The sequence below is a fragment of the Coptis chinensis genome, chromosome 9 (assembly GCF_015680905.1).
Source record: "Coptis chinensis isolate HL-2020 chromosome 9, ASM1568090v1, whole genome shotgun sequence".
NCBI classification, from domain to species: domain Eukaryota; kingdom Viridiplantae; phylum Streptophyta; class Magnoliopsida; order Ranunculales; family Ranunculaceae; genus Coptis; species Coptis chinensis.
Window position 1 is genome coordinate 57746039 of NC_141464.1, and position 18657 is coordinate 57764695.

General features: G+C 35.0%; 1 protein-coding gene and 1 pseudogene across 2 annotated transcripts; both read left to right on the forward strand.

Annotated features, from left to right (window-relative positions):
• Positions 1 to 13337: 13337 nt before the first annotated feature.
• Positions 13338 to 15388, forward strand: LOC147476927 (heat shock protein 90-2 pseudogene; annotated as a pseudogene). The gene is made up of 2 exons (XR_015208095.1): positions 13338 to 13846; positions 14213 to 15388. The product of XR_015208095.1 is annotated as a heat shock protein 90-2 pseudogene (transcript).
• A 514-nt stretch (positions 15389 to 15902) lies between these two features.
• Positions 15903 to 16859, forward strand: LOC147476928 (DNA sliding clamp PCNA-like). Its single transcript, XM_086583567.1, has 3 exons — positions 15903 to 16111; positions 16224 to 16321; positions 16408 to 16859. The coding sequence occupies exons 1-3, from the start codon at positions 15919 to 15921 to the stop codon at positions 16615 to 16617; spliced, it is 501 nt and encodes a 166-aa protein (XP_086439693.1). The 5' UTR covers positions 15903 to 15918; the 3' UTR covers positions 16618 to 16859.
• Positions 16860 to 18657: the final 1798 nt, after the last annotated feature.

The following is an 18657-nucleotide window of genomic DNA, read 5'->3' on the forward strand; positions in this document are numbered from 1 at the left end:
CGAGACTCCGTGGGGCAGAAATTCTGCCATGGAATTTGCAAAAACATCTTCCCAGAGACTATTAACCATACATCGGTCAATTTTGGTCATTATTCTGCCTTTTCCCTCCACCTTATTGTTCCATGTGTAAAAAAACCCATTGAATCTCAGATCGGATAATTCTGTTTTGTGCAGACAGTCAACAAATTCCTCTGCTTCTCTAGGGTGCATTGGACTCTCACCCATTCTTTCTTCCACTTTGGTGATGTTATTAAAGTCTCCTGCTGTACACCAAGGCAAATTCACTGAGCTTTTGATGATAATTAAGTCTCTCCATAGCATGTAAATCGAGGTTTTGGTATTTCGCATACACCAATGGGTTAAAAGGAACTCTTCATTCGTAGGTTTGAATCTCCCCTTGCAATGAATGTACTGATCCGATTCCGATATCTTATTCAATTCCATCAGTATAGGGTCCCAGCATATCCAAATACGCCCAGAAGGATCCTTATTATAGTTATTCATATGCTCCCATAACGGACAACAAGTGATCCTAATGAGATCATATTTATCTTGCCTGACTTTGGTTTCGAGCAAGCAAAAAACACTAAGCTTCTTCTCTACTCTGACCTTGTTTATTTCTCTCGCTTTCGCAACCTCATTTGCACCTCTCACATTCCAGAAACACATAGGTGTCCTCATCGATGATTCCTGTTTTTGGAGCCTCGAGGTCTCCACTTTGCTCTTCTTGCCACTTTTGTTACTCCTTGTTCGAGTCCTTCATGCATCGACGTCGGCCCTCTCAGAATATCATTGATATATCCAAAATATCGATAAATATCGTGGATATTTCTTGATATATTATGATATATAATTAATATTTATTTGAAATATAATGGTAAATATTAAATAAAATTGTTACCTACACAAAATATCGTCAAACATCTCCAAATATTATCAAATATCTCCAAATATCAACGATATCGCCAAATATCACCAAATATCGGAGATATTTGCAGTCTTATATATCTCTTACCATATCATGATATTTATGTATTTTTTCTTAAAATCTGGATAGATATCGCGATATATCGAGATATTTTGTACTATGGTGTGACCATAGTACAAAATATCCCGATATATCACTTAGAGTATCGGGATATTCAGAAAAAGATACATAAATATCCCGATACTCTTAGAGATATATTAGATTGTAAATATCGGTGATATTTCGATGATATTTATTATATTTGGCGATATTTTGTGTAGGTAACAATTTTATTTATTATTTACTATTATATTTCAAATAAATATAAATTATATATCATGATATATTAAAAAATATCTATAATATCCATGATATTTATCGATATTTTATATATATCCACAATATTTGCAGATGCCCCAATGTAAAATATCCCCACAGAGGGGGATATATCCCCGATACATATCTATTTTCCGAGATATTGATATATTCTCATATCCCGATATTTTGTACTTTGGTAGTGATTAGACTCAGAGTCTTCACTTTGGTTTTTAAAGATTATCATATGTGCCCTAGTGGGTTCTTGGAGATTTTAGAGTGAGAAATAGTAGGTTTCGTAGATAAGTTGCTAGTGGAGGTTAACTTTAAGGTCCTGTTACTGCTGGACCCCATATTGTGTTGGGAAGACCCCAAAAACAAAAATAATTATTACAAGTGTGTCATTGGTCCCAAAAAGTTGTTTTGTGTTGGGCACCTCCCAAACCAACGTGAATTTCACTTGTTGCAAACTTGCAACCTTTTCAGCCCTTCTCTTCTCTTCCACCATCCTAAACTTTAAACCATGAAAACTATATCCTAACACTAACATTAAACACTAAACATAGAATATGCATACATAATATTGTGGCTGGATGAGAAAATTTAAACACGCACCACTAGGCTTTAACGAATCGGCTAGGTCTTTTCGTTATTGCAAAACCAAATGGTGCAGTCACACCGTCTGGACTGAGTCTAAAATGATGTGGCCATGTCGTTTGAGATTTGGACTTAGAAAAAAAACTTACCGGTGTGGTCACACTGTTTCCCAAACGGTGTGGCCAAGTCGTTTGGGATTTGAACTTTGAAAAAATATAAAGTTCTGTTTTTTGGCCTCTTGACCGGTGTGGTCAAGTCGTTTGGGACTTAGTCCAAATGGTGTGACCACACCGGTAAGTTTTTTTCTAAGTCCAAATCCCAAACGACATGGCCACATCGTTTTGGACTCAGTCTAGACGATGTGACTAGACCGTTTGGTTTGCACAACGAACGACCTAGCTGGCTCGTTTAAGCTTAGGGTGCTCGAATTTTCTTATTCAGCCACTATATACATGCATATTCAGCCCTAGTCACGTGTATATTCAGCCCTAGTGTTTAATGTTAATGTTAGGATATAGTTTTCATGGTTTAAGGTTTATGATGGTGGAAGAGAAGAGAAGAGAAGAGAAGGGCTGAAAAGGTTGCAAATTTGCAACAAGTGAAATTCACGTTGGTTTGGGAGGTGCCCAACACAAAACAACTTTTTGGGACCAATGACACACTTGTAATAATTATTTTTGTTTTTGGGGTCTACCCAACACAATATGGGTCCGTCAGTAACAAATAAGTACTTTACTGGCTGTTTTGTATATGGTTTTCGTGGATGACTTGACTTTGATTTGGAATCAAGAGTGAAGACACATGGCAGTGGTGATGATCGGTGAGGGCTATTGTTAACAACCCTTGGGACTCAATTAGCCAAAAAACAATTACGTCCAAATGTACAATAAACCTATAGTTCGAATATTTCAAAATGTTTCAACAATCCGATATTTCACTCCAACCAAAATACCACCTAGAATATTGGAATCCAAATCCACCGCCCGTAAAATATTCAAAACAGGAATTCCTATAAATCTCTCTCCCGTCTTCCCCCGACTTTCTATTATCTCCCAACACCAACCTAATTTTCTCTAATTCCAAGTAGTTTACTTCATCGGCCAACCTCCAACTCTTTTGTTTATATTTCAACTTCCTATTAGTGCTCCAATTTCCTGGTTTCAACAAAGAAACCGCTTAGTCTATGAAAGTGCAATCATGTTTTTTTTTCTCTCTCATTGCCAAGATCGATTAAGCTTTATTTTTATGTTCATTCATTGTTTAATTTCGTTTGTAGGTTTTTTCAATTTCAATTTTGATTGATCATAAAATTTACCAACCAATTCAAATAATAATATCATTGTATATATTTTTCTCCAATAATATCATTGTATTTATAGAATGGGGAATATTGAGAATTAATAATAATGGGAAGAGAAAAAAAATTTAGGTGGGGAAAGATTTTTTCATGGGGGGAAGATTTTTTCATGAAAATGGAAGGAAAAATATATATGGTTTACGGCTAAGATTTGCATGATTTGGTGGTAATGATTGATAGGAAACATGGAAAGTTGACTTGGAAAATAATATAAAGACATGATCTTGTGAATAAGAATTGGTGTAAATTAAGGACACCGGCCAAAAATATTCCCAAACAATATTCTTGATCAATTCTTAGCAGTCACCTCACTAAGTCACTTAATAATTTGGGCCGTCCATTCTAATGTTCGGGCTTGAGCCTGCAATTACAAATAAACTTAATCAAATATACATACCAATGTCACATTAGTGCGGCACAATAAATTACACACAAAACATGCAAATATATTGTTGGACTCATGACAATGAGTATTTTGCAATGAAATAATAAAAATGTATGATTTTACGTGAATATGGGAAAATTATAAATAGAAGAAGATTGATAAGGCCCCGAAATAATATATATATATATATATATATATATATATATATATATATATATATATATATATATATATATATATATATATATATATATATATATATATATATATATATATATATATATGGGTAGGTTTCGTTTACAACACTTTTTATACAATGTTTTATACAATACATCCTACCGGACCCTTTAAGATGATTTAATGGCTAAGTTTTTGTGGATAAGATGTTCTCACGCTATGGATATGATCTCCACAAAATATCGGGTCCTTTGAACATTTCTAAGTTTGTCAAAAAAGAGTTCCAAAATTGATATTTATGGACCGTTGATGAAAATTAATAGATTGAGAGCAATTTTTCTCATGGGTAGGAGTTTTCAAATGAGTTGAATTTTTGTGGAGATGATCTCCATGGTGTGAAGACCATATCTACAAAGAATCAAGGCTTAATTCATATTTTCAAGGAGTATTGTATATATATATATATATATATATATATATATATATATATATATATATATATATATATATATATATATTAATCAGAGACCCATCACACATCTCGAGGATGTGGAGATGAATCTCGAGGCAGTCACTATCCCAATTCTATTGAAATTTCGTCGGAGTTTCCTTTGTTTTATCGACGTTTAGATATCTAAAACCTGTCATAAAACCTGAACATTTCATAATTCATCCTTCCAACAACTATATATATACAAACTAACTTCATACGCAACAGTGATGTACAACTATATCCACAAAAGGTGTAAGTGTAACTATTACTTCAATACATCGTTTAGTACATCAAAATGAACTAGCTCTCTATATATACAACAAAAGAATGAACTAGACTCTATACAACCCAAAATGAACTTGACTCTGCCCCTCGTCAAGCATAGAGGAAACCATCCAAATCCCCAAAACCATCCTCACTAGCGGTAGGGAAAGCCTCCTCCGCAACTGGTTCGGCTGAAATGTTAATGTAGAATGAGTAAACAACTATGCCCAGTAGAAACGCACATAACCAATAAATAGACTACTTATAGCAAAACATTTAAAACATGCAGGTTTCCATAAAAATATCCAAATATCATGACTATATAATACATCACTAACTAGCATAAATCATTTCGACATGCCTCGTTAATATTCAAAATATAGTTTTCACAAACATCATACAACTATTGTGGCCGCTGCATCCTATTAGAATGGTGAGGGTACGACGGTAATTTCAGCCCGATCCGCGGGCATATCTCGGTTCAATACTTCCCAGTGTGAACTATGCACAGTTGTTTTCCTGATTTTACCGGCAGGGAGCTGAAATGTCGTTGTTGTGTTCGTACACACAAAATCCCCAAAGCTTTTAGGGCTCAGGTGGGCCCTCAGAACCCACGACCCCATACGGGCTGTCACCTAACTTACGGTGGTCAACCGTTCGACAACTGCAGACTGCTCAGGATCCTGACACACATCCAATAATGGCCTAAACTCTCACTCCTTGCGTCTAAACCTCATCGAGATAATATGTAACCTCACACAAGCTAAGCACCATACAGCGTGACACGTGCAAACATGGTTATAAACATGGTTATCTAGAAAAGTAGAAAATGAATTCCCGGACTACATCCTGTGATGCATCCCTTTAAAGATGGCCCACCACCTCGAAAGGTGTACACCACAGTTGGAATCCTAAGCGAAACTGCCTCCTCAATGCGACAACAGTTCCTTCTTTATAGAATTCACAATTCCTTTCTAAATCCCTCGTGATAAGCATAGTAATATATATATACCATATTACCGGTTATTTCCAAATACTATAGATACATATTTAGTTTTTCTTTTAAAATGTTGATTACGTATGTGAGTTCCCCGGATTCCCAACCGTCGATTCAAGACAACCTATGACTCCCCCAACGGGCCACCATAGTAAATGATAACCGATGATTCCCAAACGGCGAATCATCGAAAAATAACAACAACCATATCCATAGAGCAATCGGAACCTCACACATAGTTACAAACAACCGGGTAATCCATACCCACATAGAAAAATCCATCTCTTTTCTCCTTCCCCGAGACAAGAGACGATCAACCCTTCCCAAAAAAGTTTTTTTTTCTTTTAACGAAAAGAAAACAATCCCAAATGCATTTCCCAGATTTCACAAAAATCATTTCACACGAAAGCTATCCATATATCTAGTTTATATCGAGGAAAATACAATGCAAAACATGAATATCACATATACATGCATGGTTGATACACAAACTATCTCTTATCAATTTAAACAATTCAAATCATGCATGAAAATAAGCAGGCTATATATTGGTATGTAGGTTCCTACCTTAGCAAGCTCCGTTTCTCCTCGAATCCCACTTAACCAAATCCACTTGTAATTACTCCTATAACATCATATACATATACGTCGGTTATTAGAATTGATCAACTAACGAGAAATTCTTATCTAACGCAAGCCGAGAAGAATCTCGACGCTATGAATTTGGTTTCAGGTATCTTTTCCTATAACTACTGTCAACAGCGCTACAAGCCATTTCTAGCACTGTAACTCTGACAGGGCTCGGTAGTCCATTTACAACCACAGTAGGACCTTATGCCAACACCAATCCTATCCATTCCAAATTCCAACTACCACAAATTTCACACCCTTCCATTCCCTTAAATCTAATAATAACTAAGTGGGTGTTCTTTCTCTTTAACTCATAACACAACATGATCTTAACAAAGCCTAGAACTAACATCAATTCTCTAAAATAGATTGAATATACTGTAATCCTTACCAAATCGGTAGAATAGCTCATTAGCTTTTTGCTCCACTAATTTCGATCCACTCTATCTTCACCAACTAGCTACTGTCGAAATTCAACACACCCAGTTCAATCAATTTCATCAATACACCAACAAGCCATCGAATTTAAATCTAATTATCTATTTGAGACGAAATCACACTCGCCTTTCTCTGCGATCCGACGAAATTCCAATAAACTTTGAAGCTTTACACGTGAATTTACTGTTTCTAAGGATTAGGTGTTTGAATTCTTAGGTTTGGATCGATATAAATTGGCAAATTGAGTTTTCTCTCTCCTAGGTTTTCAATTGGCGAAATGGGGAATAATTTGGTGCGACAATTTTGGTTTGGTGCGATTTGTTTTGTGCGATTTTTCTAAAGTTTGGTAAAAAGGACCATCCTACCCTTACCTGGTAATTTGCTATCCAACAAGGTTTTGATCACCCGCTCTCGCATGCAACCGAAGTTTATGACGCGATCTGATAATTGCGGGACCGTCGAATGACTTGTCATGTTCTACGGGTTTCACAGCGACATACTCTTATTGACTATTCAATTAATTAGTTATCTATTACCTAATTTGCTATGTATCGAATTATTTTATCACTTATTATTTATCTTTTCTTTTTTTTTTCGATCTTCGTGATATTCTAAGTAACCAGTGATATGAAACCTTAGAATTTTTCAAGTGGTTTACCTTAACTAACTTGGTTCCTCGGTCGGTGTTAAATTAATTTACGTTACGTCATGCTAAACGTCTATCCGACTGGCCACGTGCGTAATCTTCCCTAAGGTTCGAGTGTCTTTTACTAATTTACCCTTAATAAGAATGGTATTTGTTATTGACAGACCCCATATTGTGTTGGGCAGACTCCAACAAAAAAAAAAATTATTACAAGTGTGTCATTGGTCCCAAAAAATCCAAAAAAAAAAACAAATATTACAAATGTGTCATTGGTCCCAAAAAATCGAATTCAAAAACTCCAAACTTAAACGACCCTGCTAAGCCGTTCATTGTGCAAACCCAACGATGTGGCGCATCTATACCGTGAGATTTTCTTTGGGATTTATGTTACTTAACATTTGGTCAACACTGTTTCTTTCTTGTTACCAAATATATAGCTATCAAATCTTTTATTTTCAGAACTAAATCCAAAGACAGAAAACGTGTTAATTCACCGAAAACTCAATTTTCTAACAAAAATATAAGACTTCCTGCCCAAACTTGTTCGCCCTCACTTATAGTTATTTACCGGTTGACTAATTTCTAGTTATTTGCCCAAGTTACAAAAGAAGTTACGAAGAAATGAATCCCGAGCAAGACAAGGACCTCACTGAAATCCAGCAAAAGCTTAATTAAGCACAATTACATCAATAAATCAGTAGAACATCCAAATAATTATCAGAGACTGGATTCTAAATAAACACGAATGGGTCTAAGTGAATCACGTACTAAATTATTGAATTGTTGCGTAGAAACAAAAGTCAAAGAAAATCTAATACGAGGGAGAATAGAGGTAAGAAAATAGGAGGGAAGAAGGTGAGTTTTTCCGGCAGGGTGAATTAACATGTTTTCTCTGTCTTTGGATGAGATTTAGTTCCGAAAATAAAAGATTTGATAGCTATATATTTGGTAACAAGAAAGAAACGGTGTTAACCAAATGTTAAGTAATCTAAATCTCAGAGAAAATCTCACGGTATAGGATGCGCCCACACAACTTGACTTGTACGGGTACCCTCATCGAATCCGGACTCATATCTATATATATATATAGGCACTTATCACCCGACATTTATATTTTCTAAGAGTCTAAAATCTCGATCTTGACCTCTAGTTTCGTTCTCTATGCTCTTATGTTTATGTTTTCAGTACGTTCTAGACACTGATAGGCTAGGAGGTACATGTGGTAGTTACGTTCCTGTGTTTCTTTTTGAATTGATAGATGTATTTTCCTGAGAGCATCTCTGGTACGTAGTTTCCCAATTAATTTAGTTATCTGTTTTATCCCGGGTGCCAACGAGTCGGTTTTGGGTTGGGTTTTAGCGGTTTTGGGTTGGGTTTTATTATTTGCGGTTTTATCGGTTTCGGTTATCAATGATTTTAGTATGAAAATTATAGAACCCAACCCAAAACCATCAAAACTCACGGTTTTTTATCGGATTCGGTTCTAATTCGGGTCTTTATTATTTATTATGATTATTAAACAATTTTAGTCATTTAAACACTAAAACTTGTTTTTATTTTTATTTTTTTCTTTTCCTACATAATAATATTTTATGTATAATTAGTGATATATCAACAATCATATTTACATCAATCTGTGAACATATATCAATCATACACGTTAAAATATTTACCATTCATGTGATAATTTTAAGCTTTGATATAGAAATTAAAATAATCAAATATCTAACCCTAAAAATTTGATTTTTTTTTACGTGCATACACATATATATGTTTCCTTGTATTAACTCGATCGTGTACACGTGCAATCACATCTATTTGTTACCTTGATATATTTTATGTGCATACACATATATTTATACATGTGTATTAACTCGCATTTTAAATCAAACATGCGAGTACTTGCGTCTTACACTTACATCTCATCATTAATTTTTAACATAAATACTGTATATTGGTTTATAATAAGTACGTGTACCATAATATATCAAGCATGTGTATCCTATTTAAATATACACGTGTATAAGTTAATAAATATAAAATGTATTAGTTAATTCATAATATACCCGGTTGACATTATTATTAACATCTATGATACACTTGTTTAACGTATTGTTATAAAATATACATTTAACAACACAAATTTATTATTATGCTATATATATTTAATAGACTTTTACATGTAAAAACATATTTTATATTATAATGTATGAGTTTGATTATCTTAAATGTAATATAATACTAAATTTTGTATATCGAAATCATAATAATCAGTTCCGGTTTCAGTTTGGGTACCCACGGGTTTTTTACTAGTCGGTTCTACGGTTTCGGTTCTTTATTGGTTCAGTTCTTAATGACCCATTTTAAATGGGTCTAACTTTTTAAGACCCATAACCGAAACATTCGGTTTCGGTTCCGAGTAATTAGGTACCCATTGGCACCCCTACCTATGATGCCACTAAGTCACATCTAATCTATCTGAGACATGATCCATGCATAGGTGCTTGGATACCAGAGCATACAGGAACACAAAAATAGAGCTTGAGGTGATCAGTAGCTAACTTTAAAGTCAGTACTCATTTTCTTCCTTGAAAGGTAGAAGAATTTTATATAAAAAGTTGAATAACATCTAGATCCAAACAAGCTAATTAAGAAAGAGTGGTGCTAGCGAGATAGCCACTGTCATCAATATACATCACATCCCACTAATATTTCGCCACGTTGCAAGGAAACTGGATACCTGCCAACATGGATAGTCTTTCTTACTCCTAAAAATAAAGATACATACTCCAAAAAAACAGGGGTAAACTTCCATTTCGTCTTCTTCTCCTCCATCCAACCAAGACCTAAAATTTTGAAGTCGACCGAAATATCGGACTCCCCAAAAATTGAAATATTTTGGGATATTTCATAATATATCGGGATACATCGGTGATATATCCAGATATATTATGATATTGAATACTTGAAAAAATGAAATATATTGACAATATATCGTCCGATATTTTCGGCCTTGCATCCAACTATCACATTCCTCTTCTGCTTCATTTGTTTGAAATTGAATACAAATAATACCAAAAAATAAGGTGGAAGAAGATTAAAAAATACAAAAAAAAATTATATAAAAACAAAGAAATATATAGATGAATGGAAAAAAGATATTTTTTTCAATGAAAGCTCAAAAAAATCAATGAAAACTTTCAAAGGATTCTTGACTTGAAGAAGAAACCACCATTCTCCTCTAAGTTATTTTTTTTCTTTTTTTGTTGTTATTTAGTTTTGTTTTTCTTAACCAAAAATAAGAAATAAAAGAGAGAACCGGATGAAAGAGTTACAAGTTTTTCAACTACGTGGCCATAATTGATTGGGCTGTTAGATTTAAGAAATCTCAAAAATATGTGGCAGTCGGTGAGTTTAATTTCAACAATCCGATGTTTCACTCTAACCAGAATACCAAGTGGGCCCGTAAAATATTAAAACAATAACTAAAGAAGTAAAGATTCCGATTAAAGAAAGAGTTTCCTTGTTGACTTTGGAAAACAAAACCCATGCGCGTTTATATAAGTAGAAAATAAGTGGTAGTCCAAAAAAGAACATAAAAAAATTTGATAAAAAAAAAACGATCAGAATGTCTCGCAAGAATTAGGATACAGGGCCCACCACAAAATCAAAACAAAAGAATCACTTGATAAAAAAATTCAAGAAAGACTCAGTTCACATTGGAAATCACAAAATCAAATCAAAAGAATCACTTGATAAAAAAATTCAAGAAAGACTCAGTTCACATTGGAAATTAGTTGCGTAATGAAAGAAAACGAGTAGAGTGACGTGGATAGACTCAGTTATTTGTCGAATGATCTTCTCGACTACATTCTTTCATTTCTAGACACTAGTTTCGTCGTCAGGTGGGTAAGTTTAGTTTCAAGAACATTTCGTGACTTCAGTAATTCATCCAGATACGTGAATTTTAGTTCTGAGAATCACGATTCCAGTGTGCGTTCAGGAGCGGCTCAAGGCAATCGGGGTCCTTAAGCAAAGTTCCAATAAAATTGTTACATCTTATAAATCGATATGATTTATTTACGTTATTTCATATGAATGCAAACACTTAGTTTATTTAACAAAAAATTTAGAATATAACAATTATTGTAAAAATTGATCATAACATTTTCTTTTTTATTTCTTGAATAGTCTCCCCCACAAACATTTTTTTTTATAACAAAAACTTTAGAAGATAACAATTATTGTAAAAATTGATCCTAACATTTTTTTTTTCTTTCTTGAATAGTCTCAACCACAAACATATTTTTTTATAGAACAAAAAATTTAGAAGATAACAATTATTGTCAAAATTGATCCTAACATTTTCTTTATTTTTTATTGAATAGTCTCTCCACAATTTTTTTTTAATTGAATTTTATTGATAAAAATAACATAAATACAAAGTGACTTGAATAATCTCTCCCACAAACATTTTTTTTTTATAACAAAAAATTTAGAAGATAACAATTATTGTCAAAATTGATCCTAACATTTTATTTATTTTTTATTGAATAGTCTCTCCACAAACTTTTTTTTTAATTGGATTTTATTGATAAAAAAAACATAAATACAAAGTGAAGTAGAAACATAGGAGTGTTGTGAGGGAGATCCTCATATATCTAAAACAAAACACCATAAATACATGAGGAAGAGTGGAAGAATAAAAAAATGTCCTCCATCTATAACATCGTAGCAGATCATGACCAAACAACAATGCCACAAACTTGAAATTTTAATAGATTTATTTAACAAAGAATTACACGAAAGAGAAAGAATTCTACACCAAATTAAACAATATAGAAAAACCAAATAAGGCAAAAGAATGATAGAAATAATATTGAAGTGTTGGCTTCAATTTGATAAATTATCATAAGGTGTTGAAGAAGTTTAATTAGTTATGGTGTCTGTTTATTTATTGGAGAAGGCGAAAACGCTAGGAAAACGAATGGGTTTAAAGCGATTTTCTAATTTTCAATTTTCTAATGTAAAATCGTTTATCTAACGGATTAAAATAAATGAAAAACAAATAGTGAGTTTTTTTTTTCACAATAAACAACAATAGACTTAGGGGCATTTGTTTTTGTCTCTTATAAGATGTGACCCAGTGATTTTGGACATTTTTTTGGTTTGTTTGTTGCCTTTTATAAGAGACATTCTACTAGAAATGTCTTATAAGAGACTCCAATTCTATAAGTATCAAAATTGGATCTACTTCAATTCTATAAGTCTTATAACTTGAAAAATGACTCAAACACCCCCGTCTATATACCCCTAGCATCATTTCTCTCTTTTTCCATTTTCATTATCTTCTTCTCCAAATAACTCTATTGCCCTACCACTACCACCACCACCACCACCATCATCAACTCCACCACTACTACCATCGTATTATTAAGACTATCACCACCACCACCATCACCACCGTGCTATTAAAACCACCACCACTTCCACTACCACCACTACTGCCGCCACTACCACCACCACCATCACCTCCACCACCACTACCACCGTACTATTAAGACTATCATCATCACCACCACCATGCTATTAAAACCACCACCACCACCGTGTTATTAAGACCACTACCACCACCACCACCACCGCCAATTAAGGTAGTTTCCTAAAATCGATATTCTAATTATCAAAATTGATTTGAAACCGAAAATCAAACTATACGCTTGTTTCAAATTAATCTATTCAAGTTAAATATGATGTAAAGCAGGGTTATATTTGTCAAATAACCATCTATAGGATGTCATGTATTTGTTTTTTCTATTTTTACAAGTGCTCATAAGATAAACTTAAAATGAAAAACAAACCACTTTATAAGACCATCTTATAAGACCCTCTCATAACACATGGTCGGCAATGTGTGCGTTCGATTCTTCACAGGCAATTTGTTCCTAAATACTATCGGCATCGAAGTGATTCTGAGGATATAGTGAAGCTAAGAATTTACTGGCACGCTTATGATGTTCGGTTTGTGAACCAAATGATCCAGGGATCTCGCCATCCGGCCCTGGAATGGGTGCAAGTTGTTAACACAGTCCTTATTTCAATCTGTTCATTTGACGAGCCTGAAATTGAGTACCACGTGGAAATTCTTATAAGAATGAACTACCAGTAAATAGGGAATTTAGATTACCGAATCTCCTCAAAACGGTAGTTATTTGGTGTTTTATAATCTCAGTAGAAACCCTGATCGAGAGTTGCCCCAAATTAGACTTCTTATCCCTGATCAGCTCCTGGACATCAGGGGATTCGGTTTCATCCCCTGGTCTCAAATACCTCAAGCTAGATCTATGCAATGAGAATTTTGGGAAAGAGAGGGATTTGGAGGTTGTCATCTTGACTCCTAGTTTGGTCGAATTCTGGATAAAGGTTTTTCTACACAATGTGGTTGTGTTTCAGAGTGTCCCCCTAATCTCGAATACACAAGATTCGACACAGATTTCTCCGAGGACGACGAACAAGTCGGGGTTGCCTTGGGCGACTTCCTCCTGTCAAATCATTGAGTCTCTCACGATCAATGACCAAGGTTATTGTTTTGGTGAAGTTTAGCTTGTTACGTAGATGTGTATCCTTTTCTGATAAGAACCAATGTGTTAAATAGAAGAAGAAAGAGGGAAAGAACAATTTCATTCAATATCTAGTTCATTGTCTTAGACACACTTATAGTGTGCGGATAGTACAGTAGGCATAGGCCCATCGACTCACTTACTAACCTATTACATTCGCCATGAGTCCATAACATGTATTAACCAACAGTAAGAAAATGATAGAAATACCAAGGGGAACAGATCCTATCATTTTCTTGAGTTCATATAGTTAATGTGTATATTAACTATTATTAAAAAAAATATGTGTATGCGTTCTTCATGGTTGTGAAATTTGTCGTTTGAAGGCATTGGACAAGATCAACGGCCCCAAGGAGGGTCCGAAGCTAGATGAGAGCGAGGATGCGGAAAAGAAGAATGTGGAACTGAAGGAAAAGTTCGAGGGCCTCTGCAAACTGATCCGCGATTTTCTGGGTGATAAGGCGATGAAGTGATTGTTTCTGACCGTGTCCTGGATTCTCCCTGCTTTTTGGTAACTGATGATTATGGTCTGACTGCTGACAAGGAGAGGATCATGAAGGCTCAGGCACTCGGGGTTCAAGCATGGCTGGCTACGTGCCTAGCAAGAAGACAATGGAAATCAACGCTGAGAACTCCATCATGGAAGAGCTTAGGAAAAGGGCTGATGCCGATATGAATGACCAGTGCGTGAGAGAATTGGTCCTGTTACTGTTTCAGACTTACCTTCTCACTTCCGGGTTCAGTCTTGATGAGCCCAATGCATTTATCAACCGCATTCACAGGATGCTGACATTAGTTCTGAGCCTGGCAAGCTCTAATACAGAGGAGGGTCTGAAGCTAGATGAGAGGGAGGACGAGAAAAAGAAGAAAGCGGAACTGAAGGAAAAGTTCGAGGGTCTCTGTACACTTATTAAAGATGTTGTGGGTGACAAGGTCGGTAACATGATTGTTTCTGACCGTGTTCTGGATTCTCCCTACTCTTTGGTAACTGATGCTTATGGTCCGACTGCTGACAAGGAGAGGGGCACGAAGGCCCTGAAACTCAGGGATTCAAGCATGCCTGGCTACGTGCCTAGCAAGAAGACAATGGAAATCAACACTGAGAACTCCATCATGGAAGAGCTCAGGAAGAGGGCTGAGACTGATAAGATTGACAGTTCTTTTAATGATTTGGTTATGTTGTTGTTTGAGACTGCCCTTCTCACTTCTGGGTTCAGTATTGATGAGCCCAATGCCTTGGGCAACTGCATTTACAGGATGCTGAAGTTTGTCCTGAGCATTGATGACGACAACGCTGATACTGAAACTGCCTCTGACTCTGACATGCCCCCACTGGAGGACGTTTGACACCCAGGGAAGCAAGAAGGAAGAAGTTGATCAAGTCTAAATTGTAAACAATAGAATGGGATGGTCTCAATTGTAGTTTTGTTTTGAATATTGAATCAGTAGTCTCAATTGTAGTTTTGTTTTGAATATTGAATCAGTAGTCTCAATTGTAGCGATTTTAGATGGTCTTTATATCGTCTCAATTCCGGTCAGTTAATGTCCTTAATTACTGCATAAGTGCATATTACTAAAACGATAGTAGTGCCTTTATATCGTCTGTTTGTAGGAATTACTTGGTTCATGTGTGTGCTGTGCATGATTAGGATGTAGCAACTCCAAAAAGAAGCTTCTTGTGCAAATATCAATCATCTTCTTCGTCTTTCATCCCACGTTGTCATTTCTGTGTCTCTTTTTATAGGTGGGCTAGGGCTGAGACTCGTTGGGAAAGGTAAAGACCTATTTGCGGAATATGTAAGCTATCGACAGTTATCAATGATATTAGGAAAATATGGACCACTGGTGTTAAGTGGCGATAAGTTGATATATTATATATCGAGATATACTGTCGATTTATATATCAATATTTTGCTCGCCCACGCCTCTATGTTGTATGTTGTATGTTGTATGTTGTATGTTGTTAGTGTGATTGTACTGGTTTTTTACATGTTTGCATTATTTATGTTGTGGTGTTGATTTGTTGGGATGAATGTTGTTTTGTTTTGTGGAATGTGTTAAAAAAGATCAAGATAGGATTGCGGATTTTGACATGAAGTTGACGAGTATTGAGAGCGAGCAATTTCGGATACTAGAAGATAAAGATGAGTATCAAGCAATTGTTAGGATGCCATCAGCAGAGTTTGCGAGAATTTGCAACGATCTTAGTTCTATCGTGGATACTGGTATGTTGTTTTTCTTTTTTCTGCCTGCTTTATTGCGAGAATTTGCTTGGTTTTCTTAGTTATACCGGGGATATTGATGGCGAGAATTTGGTTGCTTTATTGCTGGTGGCAGTTACAATCTCCGTGATAGACCAAATAGTGCAGTTTTCGTCAAAGAGTGATAGTGGTACTGCTAATATTGTTTGCAGGCAGAATGCTACTGTTGACAAGGTATACCAATGTTATCCTACTTTTTTTCAACCATTGTTTAGGAATGAAATATGCTAACTGATATGTCCACTTGGGTAAACGTGCAGCCAGAGGAAGCTATAATTATTAAGATTAGGAAGCCGGTTTTACCAGAGCCGACATTTACATTGCGGTACATGAACTCCTTCACCAAGGCAACCCCATTGTCCAATACCGTGACCATCAGCTTATCGTCCGAGCTGCCTGTTGTGGTTGAATACAAGATTGCAGGGATGGGATATATCCGGTTTTATTTGTCTCCCAACATGGACATATAAAAACGCTGTGTTGTACTATGTAGAGGAAGTTCTACATATGATTTGGCAACTCTTGGACATTTGTACGGTTTTATTTCACGTAGGAATTTTATGGCTGAATCATGATTAAGTAACTACAATAAATTATTTGTAAATTATCGTATATGGAGGATGTCTGTAATTTAAACAGCTAACTTTAGAGCCCTTTGTAATGAACTCTAAATCTGGAATTCTGGATCCATATTCTTCATTTGCCCAGGAACACAAACTTTCATGGTTTTAATTATGAACAGACCACTCTTAATCTTAATTCTTCAGTTGGTGCATGTGTTGTTACTTTTACGGTTGGTGGACTTAGTGTTCTTAATGCTATTGCTGGTTCTTATAGTGAGAATCTTCCTGTTATTTGTATTGTTGGTGGTCCTAAACTCCTAATAGTAATGATTATGATACTAGTAGGATTCTTCATCATACTATTGGTTTACCTGATTTTACTCGGGAGTTTCGGTGCTTTCAGCAGGTCACTTGTGCTCAGGTATATTTATTTGACTTTTTCTGGATACCCTTTTGTTGAATTGTTGTTTTTGGACGTGTTATTTGCTATTTTGTATGATTTTTTTTTGAGTTGGTCTCTTGAAATTGGGTGTTTGTTAAATTGCTTAAAATGTTCTATGATTTTAGTTTTTGTAGAACCTCATTTCTTGAATTTTCTGAAAATGGTACTTTTGATTTATTTGCGAGAGATCAGCAAATGATTGACGGTGAGAGTGTAACCTAGCATTCCAGTCACTGAAACTGGATTTCTGAATACTTGTGGATCTATATCTATATAGAAATCTATAGAGGAGCAGGATTGTGCCATCTGATCCTAGGCATTTGACAGAAATTGGTTTTACTGGTGAGGAAGAATTTGCAAATCGCAATGCAGTTGTCGTGGAGAACTTATTACTGTTACACTTCCCTAAATATTGCTAGTTCTCTATTTAAGGCATATGGAGTCATTGGCTTTTCTACATTTGCCAAGTCTTTTTAAATATTGACTAAATAATATTTACTTCATCATCATAGCAATAGCTGAAAACATATCAGTGGATTCGGTAGTCTTGTTTTGAAGGGAAACGGAAGCTAGTTTTATAACATTAGTGATTAGTCAGAGGTCAATGATATATCCAGTGATTAGTCTTGTTTTGAAATCTGTCTCAAATTTCAGAGTGACTTTTATAATTTTGATATCTTTTATTAGTCCCAACTAAAGAAGTCAACTACTAACAAAAAAAAAACTACGTACTAAACTAGTTACCAAAAGAATAGTGGGTTACTCAAAATAACTAAAATTCATCCGAAATCTATAAAATTCCAATTAAAAGTGAGATGAATTTATAGAGAGACCAAAATAATGTGGAAAACATCAACTTCAAAAACGGAAAAAATGTATGTTGGTTACAACTAATTTCAATACAACTTTAACAATTTAAAATGGATCTCTGATAATTTTGAATAACATGTTTAAGCTTGATGTAATTCAAATTGTGAAATTGTGAAATGACAAATGGTTTTTTTTCTATAAGACAATTGTATTATTTGATTGCAGTACATCTTGGAGCAATACACACGCACTCTTGTCTGATGAGTTGCCTCGATTGACACACACACGTACAATCTGCGCACATTAAATTTTTGTATTATTTATTTGTAGAAAAAATTGGCAAGGAGAAATAAGAAGTTTTAAAAACATTTAATACATCCAAAAAGTGACGTCCGGCTAAAATTGGAGTAGAATCAAAAGATAATATTGGTCATTCTCTAGATAAAAAGCACACTAAAGAAAGTGTCTAGAGCCCAATTTCTACCTAGACTTGAGACTTCACTTTTTCCGGGTATTTAAGTTGTGAAAGGATGATTGTTAGGACGTAGGATGCAGTGTCCTTGAAACGACGATATTGTACCTAGTGCAATGCTTTTGGCCATACAGTAAATAGGTGTGGGAAAGATGAATAAGTGAACCAAGTCTGGCCGTCAAAGAACACCAATACGATACTTGAGGAAGGAGGATGGACTAAA

Excerpts from the sequence above, each read along its gene's own strand:
- LOC147476928 (XM_086583567.1), top strand. The coding sequence starts at position 15,919 with ATGTTGTTTTGTTTTGTGGAATGTGTTAAAAAAGATCAAGATAGGATT. Across the intron at positions 16,112-16,223 it reads TAGTTCTATCGTGGATACTG|TTACAATCTCCGTGATAGAC; the intron begins GTATGTTGTTTT and ends TGCTGGTGGCAG. Across the intron at positions 16,322-16,407 it reads AGAATGCTACTGTTGACAAG|CCAGAGGAAGCTATAATTAT; the intron begins GTATACCAATGT and ends GTAAACGTGCAG.